This window comes from Hibiscus syriacus, unplaced genomic scaffold, assembly GCF_006381635.1.
Source record: "Hibiscus syriacus cultivar Baekdansim isolate YM2019G1 unplaced genomic scaffold, ASM638163v2 tig00116973_pilon, whole genome shotgun sequence".
NCBI classification, from domain to species: Eukaryota; Viridiplantae; Streptophyta; class Magnoliopsida; order Malvales; family Malvaceae; genus Hibiscus; species Hibiscus syriacus.
This window is the reverse complement of record NW_024063497.1, coordinates 293,509-308,671: the sequence shown is the minus strand read 5'-3', so window position 1 is coordinate 308,671 and position 15,163 is coordinate 293,509. Positions and strand designations below refer to the sequence as shown.

The 15,163-nt window shown below is 33.7% G+C and overlaps 1 protein-coding gene and 1 pseudogene across 1 annotated transcript; both read left to right on the top strand.

Annotated features, from left to right (window-relative positions):
* Positions 1-2,597: 2,597 nt before the first annotated feature.
* Positions 2,598-5,566, top strand: LOC120192250 (annotated as a pseudogene).
* A 4,484-nt stretch (positions 5,567-10,050) lies between these two features.
* Positions 10,051-11,408, top strand: LOC120192201. Its single transcript, XM_039195024.1, has 3 exons — positions 10,051-10,734; positions 10,822-10,994; positions 11,100-11,408. Exons 1-3 carry the CDS (start codon positions 10,186-10,188, stop codon positions 11,254-11,256), a joined length of 879 nt encoding a protein of 292 aa, XP_039050955.1. The 5' UTR covers positions 10,051-10,185; the 3' UTR covers positions 11,257-11,408.
* The last annotated feature ends 3,755 nt before the right edge of the window (positions 11,409-15,163 follow it).

Sequence of the window (15,163 nt, the reverse complement as noted above, 5' to 3'; positions counted from 1 at the left end):
TTGATTAATTCAATTAGCCATTGTTAAATTCACCTGGTCTCCTCGACCGGCCTCAATTAGTGCCTAAAAACAGGATTAAATAAAATAATTCCTTAATCTTCTCATAAAATTCTTAGTTTATTCTTAAGATAAAAACTACACACCTTAGTCACTAGGATTCTGAGTTTGTATTGATTTTAACATTAAACTTCAAAATAATTTAATATATACATTAAAGTTTGGTTTTAAGTTCAATTTAAACATTGGGCCATAATTTTGAAACGACGCGATGATGTGAATCATGTGGTAGCTTTGATGTTAAAGTAGAAGTTATTTTGTTTATTTATTCTACACCATCTTCGTCAAAAATTTTCATTTATTTTCAGTTGTCGTAAAAATCACTATTCTTCGATGTTTTCGCGATCAATTTAAACATTGATAAACTCATCTAATCGTCATCTACCACTTTATCCTTTCAGATCACTTTATTCGTTTAGTTTTTTTTTAAACTTCTTCAGAACTCATGAAATTATATATATAAATCTAACATTTTTAAGGGTTTTGGTGGCTTTCTCTTATATGAAGGGTCTAGAATTGTTTGTTTGAAAGACAAACAACATGCTTCGAAAACTAGTATCATTAAACGATCGTTATAGGAGACCATAGCACTAAAGTACTAAATCTTTAGATTGTTTTTCATCAATTTTGATTTGGTTTAGTGAAAAATCATTTTGAGCGTAAGAAAAAAGAATGAAATATGAATGTTTTGATAGTAACCTTGTCATGAATGATGATCGGTGATACGAAATAGTCGACTAACAAAGACGGTCAAAAGAGGTAATACTTTTCTATTAAAAAAACAGGAAAAAAACGATCACCTCGTTAAAATGTTAACGATTTAACAACTCAATGTCTTAGATCCAAAACCAAAATTCTGTATTTATATTAAAATGTTTTAAAATTCAATGGACGGTGTAGTTTAACCTACCAAGTTGAATCAAAGTCCAAACGCCAGTAGGTAAATGGTAATAATAAAATTTACTTGATAAGAATGATTAGCTTTTATCCAAGGCATAATCAAATCGTAGAGAGCAGCCCCATTATTAGTCATAAGTGTATACAATAATTAAAGATAATAAAATCACCCACTTGTCCAACTTGTTCATTAATTCTTTTCCTTCTTTCTATTTTAATCAGCTTTGAAAGTAATCATTTTGGTAATTTCCCATTAATCCAACCAATTAATAAGTGTATCCTTCAGAAGAAGAAAAAAAGTTGATTAGTTTAGGGTAAATTTAAACCACACATAATATACCAACCTAATCTTCAATGAGTTAACTGTACAGAGTTCCCCAAACTATATTCTCATTTTAAATTGGTTCTTAAACACTAAAATATTTTATATCAGTCTTCAAATTATAGTCTTATTCTAAACTAATCCATAAACTCGTGAGCTCTATTATTTTTTAAGTTCTTGAAAATTGAACGTGCGTCGTTCTGAAATAATTTAATACATCTTTAAAGACGGGAGAATGAAGAGTAATGATTTTAGCAAGAGCAGCCGGACGACAATTTGTTTTTGAAGGTTCAATGAATTTTTTAGATCACAGGCTCAACTATCATAAATTTCAAAATAAATTATTTTTAATCGTTAGAGTTAATAACTCGTTAATGAAATGATCAAAATAAAATGATACTAATAACTTGATGGTTGATATAAAACATTTTAAAATTTAAACACTAATTTAGATGGTCATAATTTAGAAGGGAAAACCCTAGAATCTTGCATGTTTCTCTTGCATAGTAGGCCTAAAAATAATTACTTATACACCGTCCAAAATGATCAAAATAAAATGATACTAATAACTTGATGGTTGATATAAAACATTTTAAAATTTAAACACTAATTTAGATGGTCATAATTTAGAAACCAATATAAAATATTTTAAATTTAAAGATTAATTTAAAATATATACCATGATTCAAAGAACTCCTATTTTATTATTTCATCAATCAATATGCTAAGGGAAAACCCTAGAATCTTGCATGTTTCTCTTGCATAGTAGGCCTAAAAATAATTACTTATACACCGTCCAAAATTCAATTTAATGTTAATTAAGAGGCAACATTGGGGATTTCTTTATTTCAAAGGCAAGAAAAGTTGAATAAACTTTACAAGAAAATCGTAAGAGTACTAAGCTAGATTTCGTGATTGGGTCATTTTGTTAATTTTTAGTTAGTTAATACATCTATTTATTAATTAAAATAAGTTATTTTTATTTATTTTTAATTTAATGGCGAAAGTGAAAATAAAAATTCAATAACTGATATAGATGAAAAAAAAATTAGGATTGATGTGAGTGAAATAGTGAAATTAAGGAATTAAACAAAACTTTGTCCTTTAAAATATTTTAGATTATATAAAATTTAATATATTATAATGTATGGTTGGCCGAGAAAAGAAAAGTTCCCAGGGAAGATGCATTGCATGTAGCAAGGGTTGTCAGTTAATGAATCTGAAACAAAAAAACATAAAATTAAAATAATAAAAAATTGGAAATTTCTTCACACTGACACCTTCTTCTTTCAACCAAATAAATACCACTTGTGTCCTGTTTTTTTCCCTTCAGCTAAACACAAAAACTTCTCTTTCAATCTTCTTCTTCGTCTTATTCCTTTTTGCCCTACTTTAGCGGGGTTTAAGAATTCATTCTTCTGATACAATTCAAGCTTTCAAGGGCTAACTTGGTCTGCGTTTTTCTAGCGTTTTCTCTTGCTGGGTGTTGCGTTTTGGGGTTGGAGGCTTCTTATTTGGGATTCAACCATGCCTGCTCTTGTTAATTACGCCGGTAAGCTTCTTATTATTCGTATTTATGGCTTTTAATTTCTAGATATGGAGATCACTTTTTGGTACCCAAGGTTCGTTTTAAGCCATGGTGTGGTTTGTTTTAGCTGGTTTTAGCTTTGAACAAGAAAAATTGAAGATAAAGGATGTAGGAATCATTCGTTATGTGAATATGTGTTGTGAATTGTGAGGATTGTAATTTGGATCCTTGAGTGTTTGAATCAAAGATGGACGCTTTTAAATTTTGTAAAAATAACGGAATTTTACCAATTCTGTATGATTGATTGTTCTTGAGATGGAAAAAAAAAGATTTGTTGTGAGAATATGTCTGATTTCTGCTTACACTGTTTGGAAATATACTTCGGGTTGTTTTAGCTTATTGGAGTTCTTGTTTATTGGAATTTCAGGTGATGATGATTTCTGTGTTGGGGGTTCCTTTTATACAAAGGGTAGATCATGCTCAATCAGTTCCCAAGTGGATATCTATTGCCCTTCTCGTAAAAGAGCTCGTATGCCACCCCTTTTCTCTTTGGGGAAACTGAGTTTGAGCGAATAATCAACCATCAATCAATGTCCTGCCTGATGAATGTCTTTTTGAGATCTTCAAACGCCTTTCTGGGGGCAAAGAAAGGAGCTCATGCGCTTGTGTTTCAAAGCACTGGCTTATGCTTTTGACCGGTATTCGAAAGAGCGAGTATGAGTCGTCGAAGGTGGTCAAGGAGAATATTGTTTCAGTTTCTGATGATGTTGAGATGATCTCATCTGATGAAGATGATGGGTATCTTACAAGATCCTTGGAAGGGAAGAAAGCAACTGACATGAGGCTTGCTGCAGTCGCTGTTGGAACAAGCGGTCATGGTGGTCTCGGAAAGCTTTCAATTAGGGGAAGTACCTCTTCATGTGGAGTAACTAATTTCGGGCTATCTGCCATTGCCCATGGTTGCCCTTCTCTGAAGGCGCTTTCTTTGTGGAATGTCCCGCGTGTTGGAGACGAAGGTTTGTCTGAAATAGCTAATGAATGCCATTTGTTGGAGAAGCTTGACCTTTGCCAGTGCCCTTCAATTACAAACAAGGGTTTGACTGCAATTGCAGAAAACTGCCCTAATTTGACCACTTTGAGCATCGAATCTTGCCCAAAGATTGGTAATGAGGGCCTCCAAGCTATCGGAAAGCTTTGCCTCAAGCTGCAGTCCATTTCAATCAAGGATTGCCCGCTTGTTGGGGATAACGGAGTTTCAAGTCTGTTTTTATCAGCACATTCTATCCTTTCAAAGGTGAAGCTTCAGGGGTTGAACATCACAGATTTTTCTCTTGCTGTGATCGGGCATTATGGAAAGTCCGTGACAAATCTAATGCTTGGTGGTCTACGAAATGTGAGTGAGAAGGGATTTTGGGTCATGGGGAATGCTAAGGGTCTGCAAAAGTTGGTCTCTTTGATGATTACTTCCTGCTGGGGGGTGACAGATGTGAGTCTTGAAGCCATGGGAAAGGGATGCCCGAACCTTAAGCAGATGAGCCTTCGCCGGTGTTGCTTTGTTTCTGATCATGGATTGGCGGCTTTTGCCAAGTTTGCAGGTTCTCTTGAGGGCCTGCAATTGGAGGAATGCAACATGGTCACACAATTTGGGATTATTGGTGCCCTCTCAAACTGTGGATTGAAATCTCTGGTCCTAGTGAAGTGCATGGGAATTAAGGATGTGTCCTTGGAAGCTCCTTTGTCCTCCCCTTGCAGTTCCCTTAAATCCTTGTCGGTAAAGAATTGCACAGGCTTCGGGCCTTCCAGTCTGGCTATGCTGGGAAAATTGTGCCCTCAGCTTCAGCATGTAGATTTGAGTGGGCTTTATGGCATCACGGATGCTGGTCTTCTACCTCTTCTTGAGTCTTGCGAGGCAGGACTTGTGAAGGTGAATCTGAGCGACTGCTTCAATTTGACCGATGAAGTAGTTTTGGCCTTGACCAGGCTACATGGCGGTACCCTCGAGTTGCTCAATCTCGATGGTTGCAGGAGGATTACTGATGCAAGTTTGGTAGCAGTTGCGGACAGTTGCGTCTTCCTTGGTGATCTGGATGTGTCAAGGTGTACAATCACCGATGCTGGTGTTGCCGCGTTGTCCCGTGCAGAGCAACTAAATTTGCAAGTAGTTTCTTTCTCGGGTTGTTCCGGAGTGTCGAACAAAAGCATCCCTTTCCTGAAAAGATTAGGCAAGACCCTCTTGGGGTTGAATCTCCAGCACTGCAATTCAATCAGTACTCGGACTGTTGAGCTCCTTGTAGAGAGCTTGTGGAGATGTGACATCCTTTTCTAGTATTATCATTCAGCACAGGTTTTTTGGTCCAACAAACTGGTGATACTGGTCACTCTATGGCTTGGTGTTTTCCTGGGTACCTCGGCTTGTTTTTCGGATGGCTTGTCCATCCGATTTTTTGCAGGCTTTCTCGACACAGGAAAGTCTAGTGTAACTGTCGAGCCCCGGAGGCGTTTTTGTTGCCGTGGTTATCTGGAGAATTCTATGTTTGGGTGACTGTATGTCTGTTTGCTTTGTGCAGTTGTATGTTTTGGTGGCTTCAGATTGATGGGTTTTCTTTGGCTGTGGGCAATGAGTAAATCTCATCTGCCATAACAACCTTCATTTTTGGTGGTGGTATTTTTTTTCCAGGAAGCCCTAGTCTGGTAGGCTTTTCCTTTTACATGAACTGCAACTACTCTGTTATTTATCAATAAAGTTTCATATTTGTATCTTATTTGGGTCTGTGATTTTAGAGATGTGCTAGTTTCCAGACTCGGCCCAAATGAAAGAGAATATTAGTTTCGAGTGTTTAATTGAATACAGAAAAGATAAGGGCTTAAATAATGCGCTTAAAAGAACCGATTGGCTTTAAAAAGATTCGAAATACATGGGTCATTTCCATTGGTAAGGGGAAAGAAAGAGGACAAAACCTATACATTATCGTGAATGTAATCTACTTTGAAATTCAGTGATTTTACTTGTCTCTGTATATAAGTGCATTTGGGATTGAGTGTGTTGGCCTATCCATTGCAATCTCGGTGCTTTGTGAGGAGGCTCCTGATTGCTGGTTTATTCAACGCACCGTGCATCCACCAGACTGAGTATAGGCATTGAAGCACTGCATTGAGTAATTTAGGACCTTAGGTTTTGTATTTGGAAAGTCATGGACACGGGGATACAGGATAATGCATATGGACGTCTATTATAATTCTTTTATTACTAGTGGATGTTCATTATTTGAAGTCTTTAAACATATAAAATAAAGCCAAGGTTAGCGTCGACCATGTTTGCGGCGCCAACCAAGGATTGTGAGATCTATATACGTTATCAGGAACTAAAGAATATAAGATAAATGAGGGGAAACAAGAACAAATTTGCTTTCATTACACTTGTACAATAATCAAATTGTGGACAAACATCAATATTTGGTACTTTAATTATTGTTGCAAGTAACGACAGTATTTGCGAAAAGTAAAGGAAAATGGCACTACAAGTAGTATCAATGTGCCCTACCACTCACCATTTTTTTTTCTTATTGGAGGATTCTAACAGGTTACCCAAGGAGGTTGATTATGAAATCATTTCCATTTTCCTACTTCTCTAATATTTTATATGAATTTAATACTGGTTAAGTGTTTACACTACTATTTTTATATTAACAAAAGGTTACTGTCTCGATACAAAATTTTTAATTGTTAAATTAAATTTATTAATTAATTTTAATTTTCAAGTTTAAATATTTTTTAAGATATTTTTATCATATATAAAACACTAAAGTTTTGTGACATGATATTTTTAATTTCTTTTATAATATTTTAAAAGAATTAAAATATCATGTAATAATATCGTGATGTGACATATAACATCTATTTATACATGTTAATATATATGTCCAAATATAGACCAACATTTTCGAAAAAGTATTTTACAAATTCATCATAGTCTAACTTAACACAAATTATATCAATAAACTCAATAATTTATTTTTTAAAATATCGATTGTTTATAAAATTATGAAATCATATAAATTGTTTTCGACAGTTTTAGATTTGTAATTAATTTTTGAAGGTTGTGTGTTTAAATATAATTTTAAAAATTTATGACAATAACTTAGATATTGTATAAAAATAAAACTAATTAGTCAACAGAGTTAGTTTTAGTGGTAAGTAGTTTAATTTTGTTTAAGTAAGTTCTCGAGTTCGAGTCCTTATATATATAAAAAATCATTGTTGATGTAGACTCACAAACCAAAATTAAATGTGAGACGTGAGTCGATCTGGAGGCAAAGCCTTGAAATAGGGAGGGTAACCCAAAAGAAAAAAATAATTAATTATACACCAATAATATTTGATGATATAATTGGTCATTCCAAGCCTGAAAGAGCTGCATGAGGTTTAAATCAAACTGTGAAGATGGCGAGGAATCTCAATCACACAAACTTGGTTTCAATGAACTCTCACGTCTCTCTCCAAATGTTTTGGCTACTTCCATGATGGTTCAACCAATACAAGAAAAATATCTTGTTACATCTCTTCATAATCTTTGGTGCTTGTTAAAATACTAATTTTATTAAAATGACGTCCATACAGGGATAGGTATGGACCCGAATCCGACAGATTCCGACTTGATCGGGTTGAATTTTTAAAAAAATTCATGTTTGGATCTGGTCGAGTTCGTCAGATTTTTTACAGATTGTTTTTGGGTCAAGTTGGATTCGGATTTAGGATGAAAAATACTAAACCCGACTCGATCCATATAATTTTACCTATATATTTAGAGATAATTGCAATAATATATCTATATATATATTTTTCAATTAAATCTATATTTTTATTGAATAAAATAATATTTTTTAATAAATATATTATTTCAGATCGATTTAAATGGAGTGCTCATAAATTTTGGGTCAGGTCGGGTTGATAAAAAATCCGACCCGACCCATACAAATCCATACGTCCATATTCAATTATTAATCAAAATATTATTATTTTATTAATTTTTTTAAAAAAAAAGTTAAAAAATTAAATATAATTTTGCATGTTCAATACTCAAATCTCATAAAGATATAATTAACTAAACATGTTTTAATTGGTGTAGGATTATGAAAAAATGCAACTAAAAAATTTGTGTTCACCTATCTCACAATAGAACTCGACTTTTGTTGTTTACCCTAGTTTATTTTAGAGATTATCATTAGTTAGATTAGATTTTTCGTCAATTCAAAATTGATTCAAGTATAATATATTTAATCCATTATTTGATTTAAAAAAATATTTAACTTTATTTATAAGCCTTAAACTTACACATGATCTAAGCCAATACAAATATATAAAAAATGATCGCAAGCGACAGTTTTAATATACGGTTAGAAATGTACTACTGATTTTGTTATTAATTTTTTAACAAAATCGATAAAAAATTACAAGAAATATTATTATTTCTACCAATTTTATTATTATTGGGCGCTTTGCTGGTTTTGGTAATATATTAGGTAAAACACTACATAAAATATTATTTTTTTATTGAGTTTTTCTGTCGCGTTTACCAATATATGTAAATAATAATAACAATAAAATTGATAAAAATAATAATTTTTTAAATAATTTTTTATCGATTTTATTAAAAATAATAATAAATTCGACACCATATTTTTTGAATCGTATATTAATACGGTGGCACCGTAAAACTTCCCACAAATATATATACGAAGAACGAAATAACATTAGTAATAAAATCTCTCAAGTACTAATAATGATTGAAAAGGTAAAACTTTGAAAAGAAAATAAAAAATAAAAAATCCGAGGAATAATTGGAGAATGAAAGGACGAGGTTACCCTTAGAAAGGCAATTGATTAGGGTAAAGACAGAAGGGCTTGGTTGGGGACCCGTAAAAATCAGTGAGTGGAGAATTTGGTCCGTCCACTGAAGACTCACTCAACCAATGAATAGACCAGGCCGCCAGCCCAGAGACGTGACGCTCTTGAACTTGACGGCGACGCCTACCATAACCATAACTCACCACCGTTGAGCCCCAGTCTCATGGGCTCCACTCTGTCTGCCGTATCATTTCATTCGATTTGTGCACTTCGGTTCCCAACTGGGTCAACGCCTGCCACTCATGATGCATCTGTGGCACTCTCGTAATTCTACCACAACAGTCAGGGTCTTTTTGGCGTGGGGGTTGGGAAACCAAAAAAAAAATCTCTTTCCCTTTCTCTTTCCCTTTCCTATGGAAAATGCTGCTGGCTTTTTGTTTTTCACGTGCAGAGATTGAAGCATAACCGTTGGAGTGCTGCAAGTAACGATCCAACGGTGATCGGAGTCCCATGATCACGTGATGATAGTCGTTATGTGGGTCCACGGTTGCTGAATGGAAATGTCAACCGTGTACTTGTATTCTTCTCCAGTTCATGAGGAGAAAATGGCCGCCATGTTATTTTCTGCCGACTTTAGGACCTGTTTGGATGTTTTTAAACAATCTCAAACCTCGCCATGACGTAAATTATCTAAATTAATCACGTACATTATCTCACTTCTAATTATTTAATTTAAATACATCTCATAATACCTCAACACAAAAGATTAAAGCTATATAAAATTCAGATTAAGATAAAAAAAAATTGCAAATTATTTTAATTACAAATCTATCATCTTATGTCCTCATAACTCAGCATGTATTATCTTTAACTAACCTCGAATCATTACACTTAACTATTATGTGACATGCCTTAACAGAACAAACATCCTTTTATCTCTATTTTTATAGTCATATTTATAATATTATGAGTATTTTTAGGTATTGCTCCAACTTTCCTAAAACTAAAACTTTAGTATAAGTTAGAACTTTCCTAACAATTTAAAAAAATGGCCTTAGTTCTTAGCCACCTTTTTAACACAGAGACATATATTTCGACGTAATCTATTTTGTTGACAATTCGGCTGAACAAAAACTTATGAATTTGTTAAATTAATAACAATTCATTAAATAAAAATTAACTTTATCTAATTAATGTTTCATACTATAATCAATTTAATGAATCGAACCATGGAGCGTATTCGCATAGACCCTATAATTTCTCGCAAACCAAACGGATCTTTAATAAGTAATAACCCAGCTGAGCAAATCCCACGTGCACAACCATGTATCGGATCCAACGGTTCAGATCTCCTCCGTCCATCTGCTTAGTCCGCCTATAAAAACCTTTTACCGCCTCTTCTCATTCCCAACTTATTCCCTTATAAACGCTGCAACTGCAGCAGAGCAGCGAAGCCAAAGCATTTGATCCCTCATATTTGGCTTGTTTTCGAGAATCGACCCTTTAAATTTTCGAGATATTTCAATTTAGTCCAAAAATGCTTTTAAGGAGCGCTTCGTCACCGATGCTCAATTCATGGGCTCCGCACTCTAAGGAGCCATCGCCGCCGCCGGAGCACGAGTTTCCTTACCATATTTCCCGAACCCGAACCGTTTCGTTCACTGTTTCCTGTTCCGTTGGATCGAACGACGATTTGACTCGGAAGATGAAGAGGGCAGTATCGGAGACGGATCTGAGGGACCTGGTAGTTCCGATGATGAAAGCCGGTAATAAAGGTTGTGGAATTTTGAACGGGATTTGTGTTGAGGAAGAAGAGGAGGTGGAGAAAGAGGAAGCTGGATTTGAGTGGTTGAGAGCGGCGTCTCTTGGGGTTGAGGAAGAATGTGCGATAGGCAGCGGCGGAGGAAAGATCTGTGGTGGCGGTAGAGGAGGCAGCGGTGGTGGATCCGACGGTGGTGATAACGAATGGGGTTATTGGGATCCGAATAACGGGAATGACATCACCGATTCTTATTATCAGAAAATGATCCAAGCTAATCCTGGGAATTCTCTTCTCCTCGGCAATTACGCTAGATTCTTGAAAGAGGTAATTCACTTATTTCTTCCCAAGAAAATTTGATGAAAATGAATTTTGGGTATCTGAGTTTGATCTAATATATGAAATCCAAAACAGGTTTGTGGGGATTTGGTGAAAGCCGAGGAATATTATGGGAGAGCAATCTTGGCAAATCCAAATGATGGGAATGTTCTGTCTTCTTATGCCGATTTAATCTGGCAAACTCACAAAGATGCCCCGAGAGCTGAAACTTACTTTGATCGAGCTGTTAAAGCTTCCCCTGATGACTGGTAAATACCCTCGGAACCAAATTCTAAAGTATGGGTTCTATTACATATCATTAATAACACAACGATTAACATAAATCTATATCCTCTTTTTGGTGAAATTTGCAGTTTTGTGCTAGCATCATATGCACGATTTCTATGGGATGCCGAGGAAGAAGACGAGGAAGATGATAATAAAGTTGGCAAAAATTTGAGTTATGGGTCTGATCAAAGCTTTTTCCCCGGAGTTCATCCAACGCCGCCTCCTTTGGCTGCTGCTTCTTAAGCCTCTTTGTGTGGAATAACTTGTACTTATCTTTTCTGACCTTTGTTAATTCTGGTGATCTTTGGAGGTTTTATTTAATTAGGTTTTTCATTACCATTGTAGAAAAGAGTGAGATTAGTAGTTAATTGAGAGCTGTGTTTTGCTTTTTTCCATTCTTGAATCCGTATCATGTAAAATAAAGATAAGGAAAATGAACGTTTCATTAAAATATTTCTCCTCGTCTCTCTCTCTTTTTACAAGCCATGCTATGATTCTTTGTTAAAAAATCCCCAGGTCGGTGATGATTTTCTGTAATTAATACAAATAATAAGTATGAATGCTTGTGAAGGAATTAATTCCAGGTCTTTGTACCTCTGGAATTGATTCCTTTGACCAAGATTAAAAGACAATCCACCGAGTTTTCTCATCATTTTGTATATATGGTATTAGCTAATGAAGATAAACATCAAGCTTTGGTCATAGATTTTGCTGAGCAGATCTTGATGCTGATTAGATTCATTGAAGTTTCTTTTGGGTGTCTTTAGAGGCTATGAAGAGTAGTTTTCAGGTTTCTTCATTATTCGGCTCCATAAAAACAGCAGAGTTGCCGACTAGGAACACGACCAACACGATTGCAGATAATTCTGCTTCGGGGCCAAGGACCATGAGCACGCTTGTCAGGTATCTATTTGTGAGGCCAAGCATAAATTTAAGAACTACATAATACCAATTAGGGGTGTAAACTAGCCGAGTCGAGTTCGAGTATTGTTGAGCTCGACTCGACTCGAAAACTCTAAAATTGATTTCGTCGAAAACTCGCGAGTTTAAAATTTTCAAGCTCGACTCGAACTCGAAATCCTGAATTGAAGCTCGTGAGCAGCTCGAAAAGGCTCGAAATGAAGAAATTTTTTTTTTAAACTTAACTCGATTAAAGTCTCAAACTCGAACCTGAACTTTAAATACATGAAAATCTTAATGTATTCTCTTTAAAAAAATCAATACATAAATATTAATATTTTAATAATTTTTTTTTAAAATATAATCTTATATATTATATTTTTCGAGCTGCTCATGAGCTTTTCGAGTCGAGTATCACGTAGCTCGTTTCGGCTCGTTAAGAATTCGAGTCGAGCTAGAGTCGAGTCCATTCGATCCGAATATTTATCGAGCATTGATCGAGTCGATCTCGAGTAGCTCACTATCTGTGTCGTCTCATTTACAGCCCTAATACCAATCACGTAACAAGTTTCGATTCTTGATTGGCAGCTATGAATCCTGGGAAGAGAGATCGGATAATATATCATGAGAATTCCAAAAGCTGTCTTTTAATTAATGAGTAGCAACAATAATAATCTCATATCAATACCAATTCTGGTATTTACATTAAGGTAAATCATCTCAAATCTAACTAAGTTTTAGATTTTATGATTGATTTACTTTTAGTATTGAATTTTGATTTCAAATTCAATTAAACTATTGAGAACAAATGATATGATAGTTTAGTGTTCCATAGCTTTATTTCATGCCATCATTATCATTAAAATTAGTTTTTTATTCATTGTTAGTCGTCGTTAAAAATTGTTGTTTTCAAATATCTTTATGGTCATTCTTGATATCAATGAATTTATTTCATTATACTCCACAACTTTATCGGTTATTTTCAAAATCATTTTAAAACTTATAAAATTATCATTTTTGGAAGGTTTAGAGATTTTCTCAAATTTAAGAGATTTGAGGTGTATGTTCGAAAATCTGAACGTTGGTAAGAAATTTTTTGAAATGATCAATAACTCTAAAATCAATCTTATTAAACGATCGTCCAAGTAGATTGAAGTACTAAAATATTAAACTTTCAAATAAAATTTTTCATTAACTTTGAATGAATTTTGTAAAAAAAATTAATTCAGAAAAAAGAAAAAATATATAAATATTTTAATATCAATTTTATAAAAAAAAAATAATGATTTATAACATATAGCTATCGATAATAATGACAATAAGAGGTTTTATATAAAACAATGCAGTCATCCCAACCGAAACCCAATCTATAGCTTGATTGTGTTGTTTCAAAGATGGTGTGCGGGGGTGGTGGGCTAAAGTGATCACAATCGACTCTATTGTGGCGTTGTTGGTAGAGTAATTTAAAGTAAGTCTTAGAACCGGATTTCGTTGAGAGAAAATTAGGAATAATCGTCCACAGTCCACCAAATTTCCTCTCCCACCACTTTTCTCGACAACCGTCCCAAATCCATACATATATAATCCAAAATTCGGGTCAACCATTTTTTGAATACACAGAGAGAGAAGAAGAATGAAAGGAGAGCAACCAGCATTGTTTCGGCTAATCTTCATCCTCACCCATTCAATAACCCCAATCCTCATTTACCCGAGTCATGACCCTTCTCCTTCACCCGGCCATCCCTTATACACACTGCCATCACCCTCATTTTATCGAGCCTTACCACCGAAACTACCTCAAACATTGAGCATAAAAAGCATTCCTACACCCACCTCACATTCCTTCACCATCCCTCAGCCCCTCTCTAACTTGAAAGTTCACCATTATAGCACGTTACCATTCTCCTAAGTTAACCCAAACCATGACCTTCACTAATCATCATATTCACCATCTTTCCATAACCCATGACACTGCCCAACATTCAACTTGACCAAACAACCCTAAATTACTAACCCACGAATCACTCTAAACTCAACTAAGATCAAATCAAACTCGATTATAAAATGATTATTAAATTTTATTAAACTGTAACAAAATAATCTTTAAATTTATCAAACTTTAACTAGGGTCGTAAAAAGCTTATCCGACCTGCAAAACTGACTGAAACCGATTTGAGTCAAAACTGTTTGTGACCCGTGTGGAGATGATTCAAAAATGATTCGAGTTCGAACTAACGTTGACCTGAACCCAAGTTAGACCTGGAAATTGTGAATCAGAACCTGACTTGCACCCGATCTGAGAACGACCTGAACCCGAATTGAACATATATTATGATAATTGAACCTAACCTGCATCCGACTGATATGAACTCGAACCTGAGATTAACCTGATAAATAACTGGTATTACCCGACCTGTTATCAACCTGACCTGTTATGAACCTGACATGTAATTGACTAAACCTGTAAATGATCTGAATTTTTTATTGAACTGATATGATATTTACCAGACTTGATATTTATCTGAATTATTAGTAATAGCTTACAATTGATGTAATTATGAGATTTTAAATTTATGATAATCTTGTGATAATTAAATTAATATGATTAATTTTTGAAATTTAAAATAAATTGTTAGTGATGATAATTAAATTAATAAATTTACTTTCTATATTAATTATAATCCTTATATTATAAATTTTAATTATAATCATTAAATTAATTTTATTATATAATTTAGTTATTGAACATTATTTTATTAGATTATATAAAATTAATTAAGATATTTATACGTTTATTTTTATATTTTTTATGTAAAAATTGATTAATATTATAAATATAATTTAACTTAAAATTTTAATATATATATATATATATATATATACTAAAACTAATAATTTATAAATGAATAAATAAAATTTTATTACACTTTAATACACTAAAATTACAATAAAATCAACTAAACAATTATGTTAAAATTTATGCTATTGTTTATGGGTTCGAATAACGACGTCGGCAAGGTGTGTGTTTTATTAACATGTTAAGAGTGTTTTATTAACATGTTAAGAAAATTCTAAACAAATACTATACGTGGTTGAAATAAAAGTGGAAGTTAATTTTAGTGACTAAAATAATGTTCTTTTGCAATTTGTTAGTTAAAATGGAAAGTTTTAAAAGCTTAGTGATTATGATCACTAAAAGTAGTTTACCATTAAAAAAAACCAATAGGCTTTCGTACATTCCGGCGCCAAA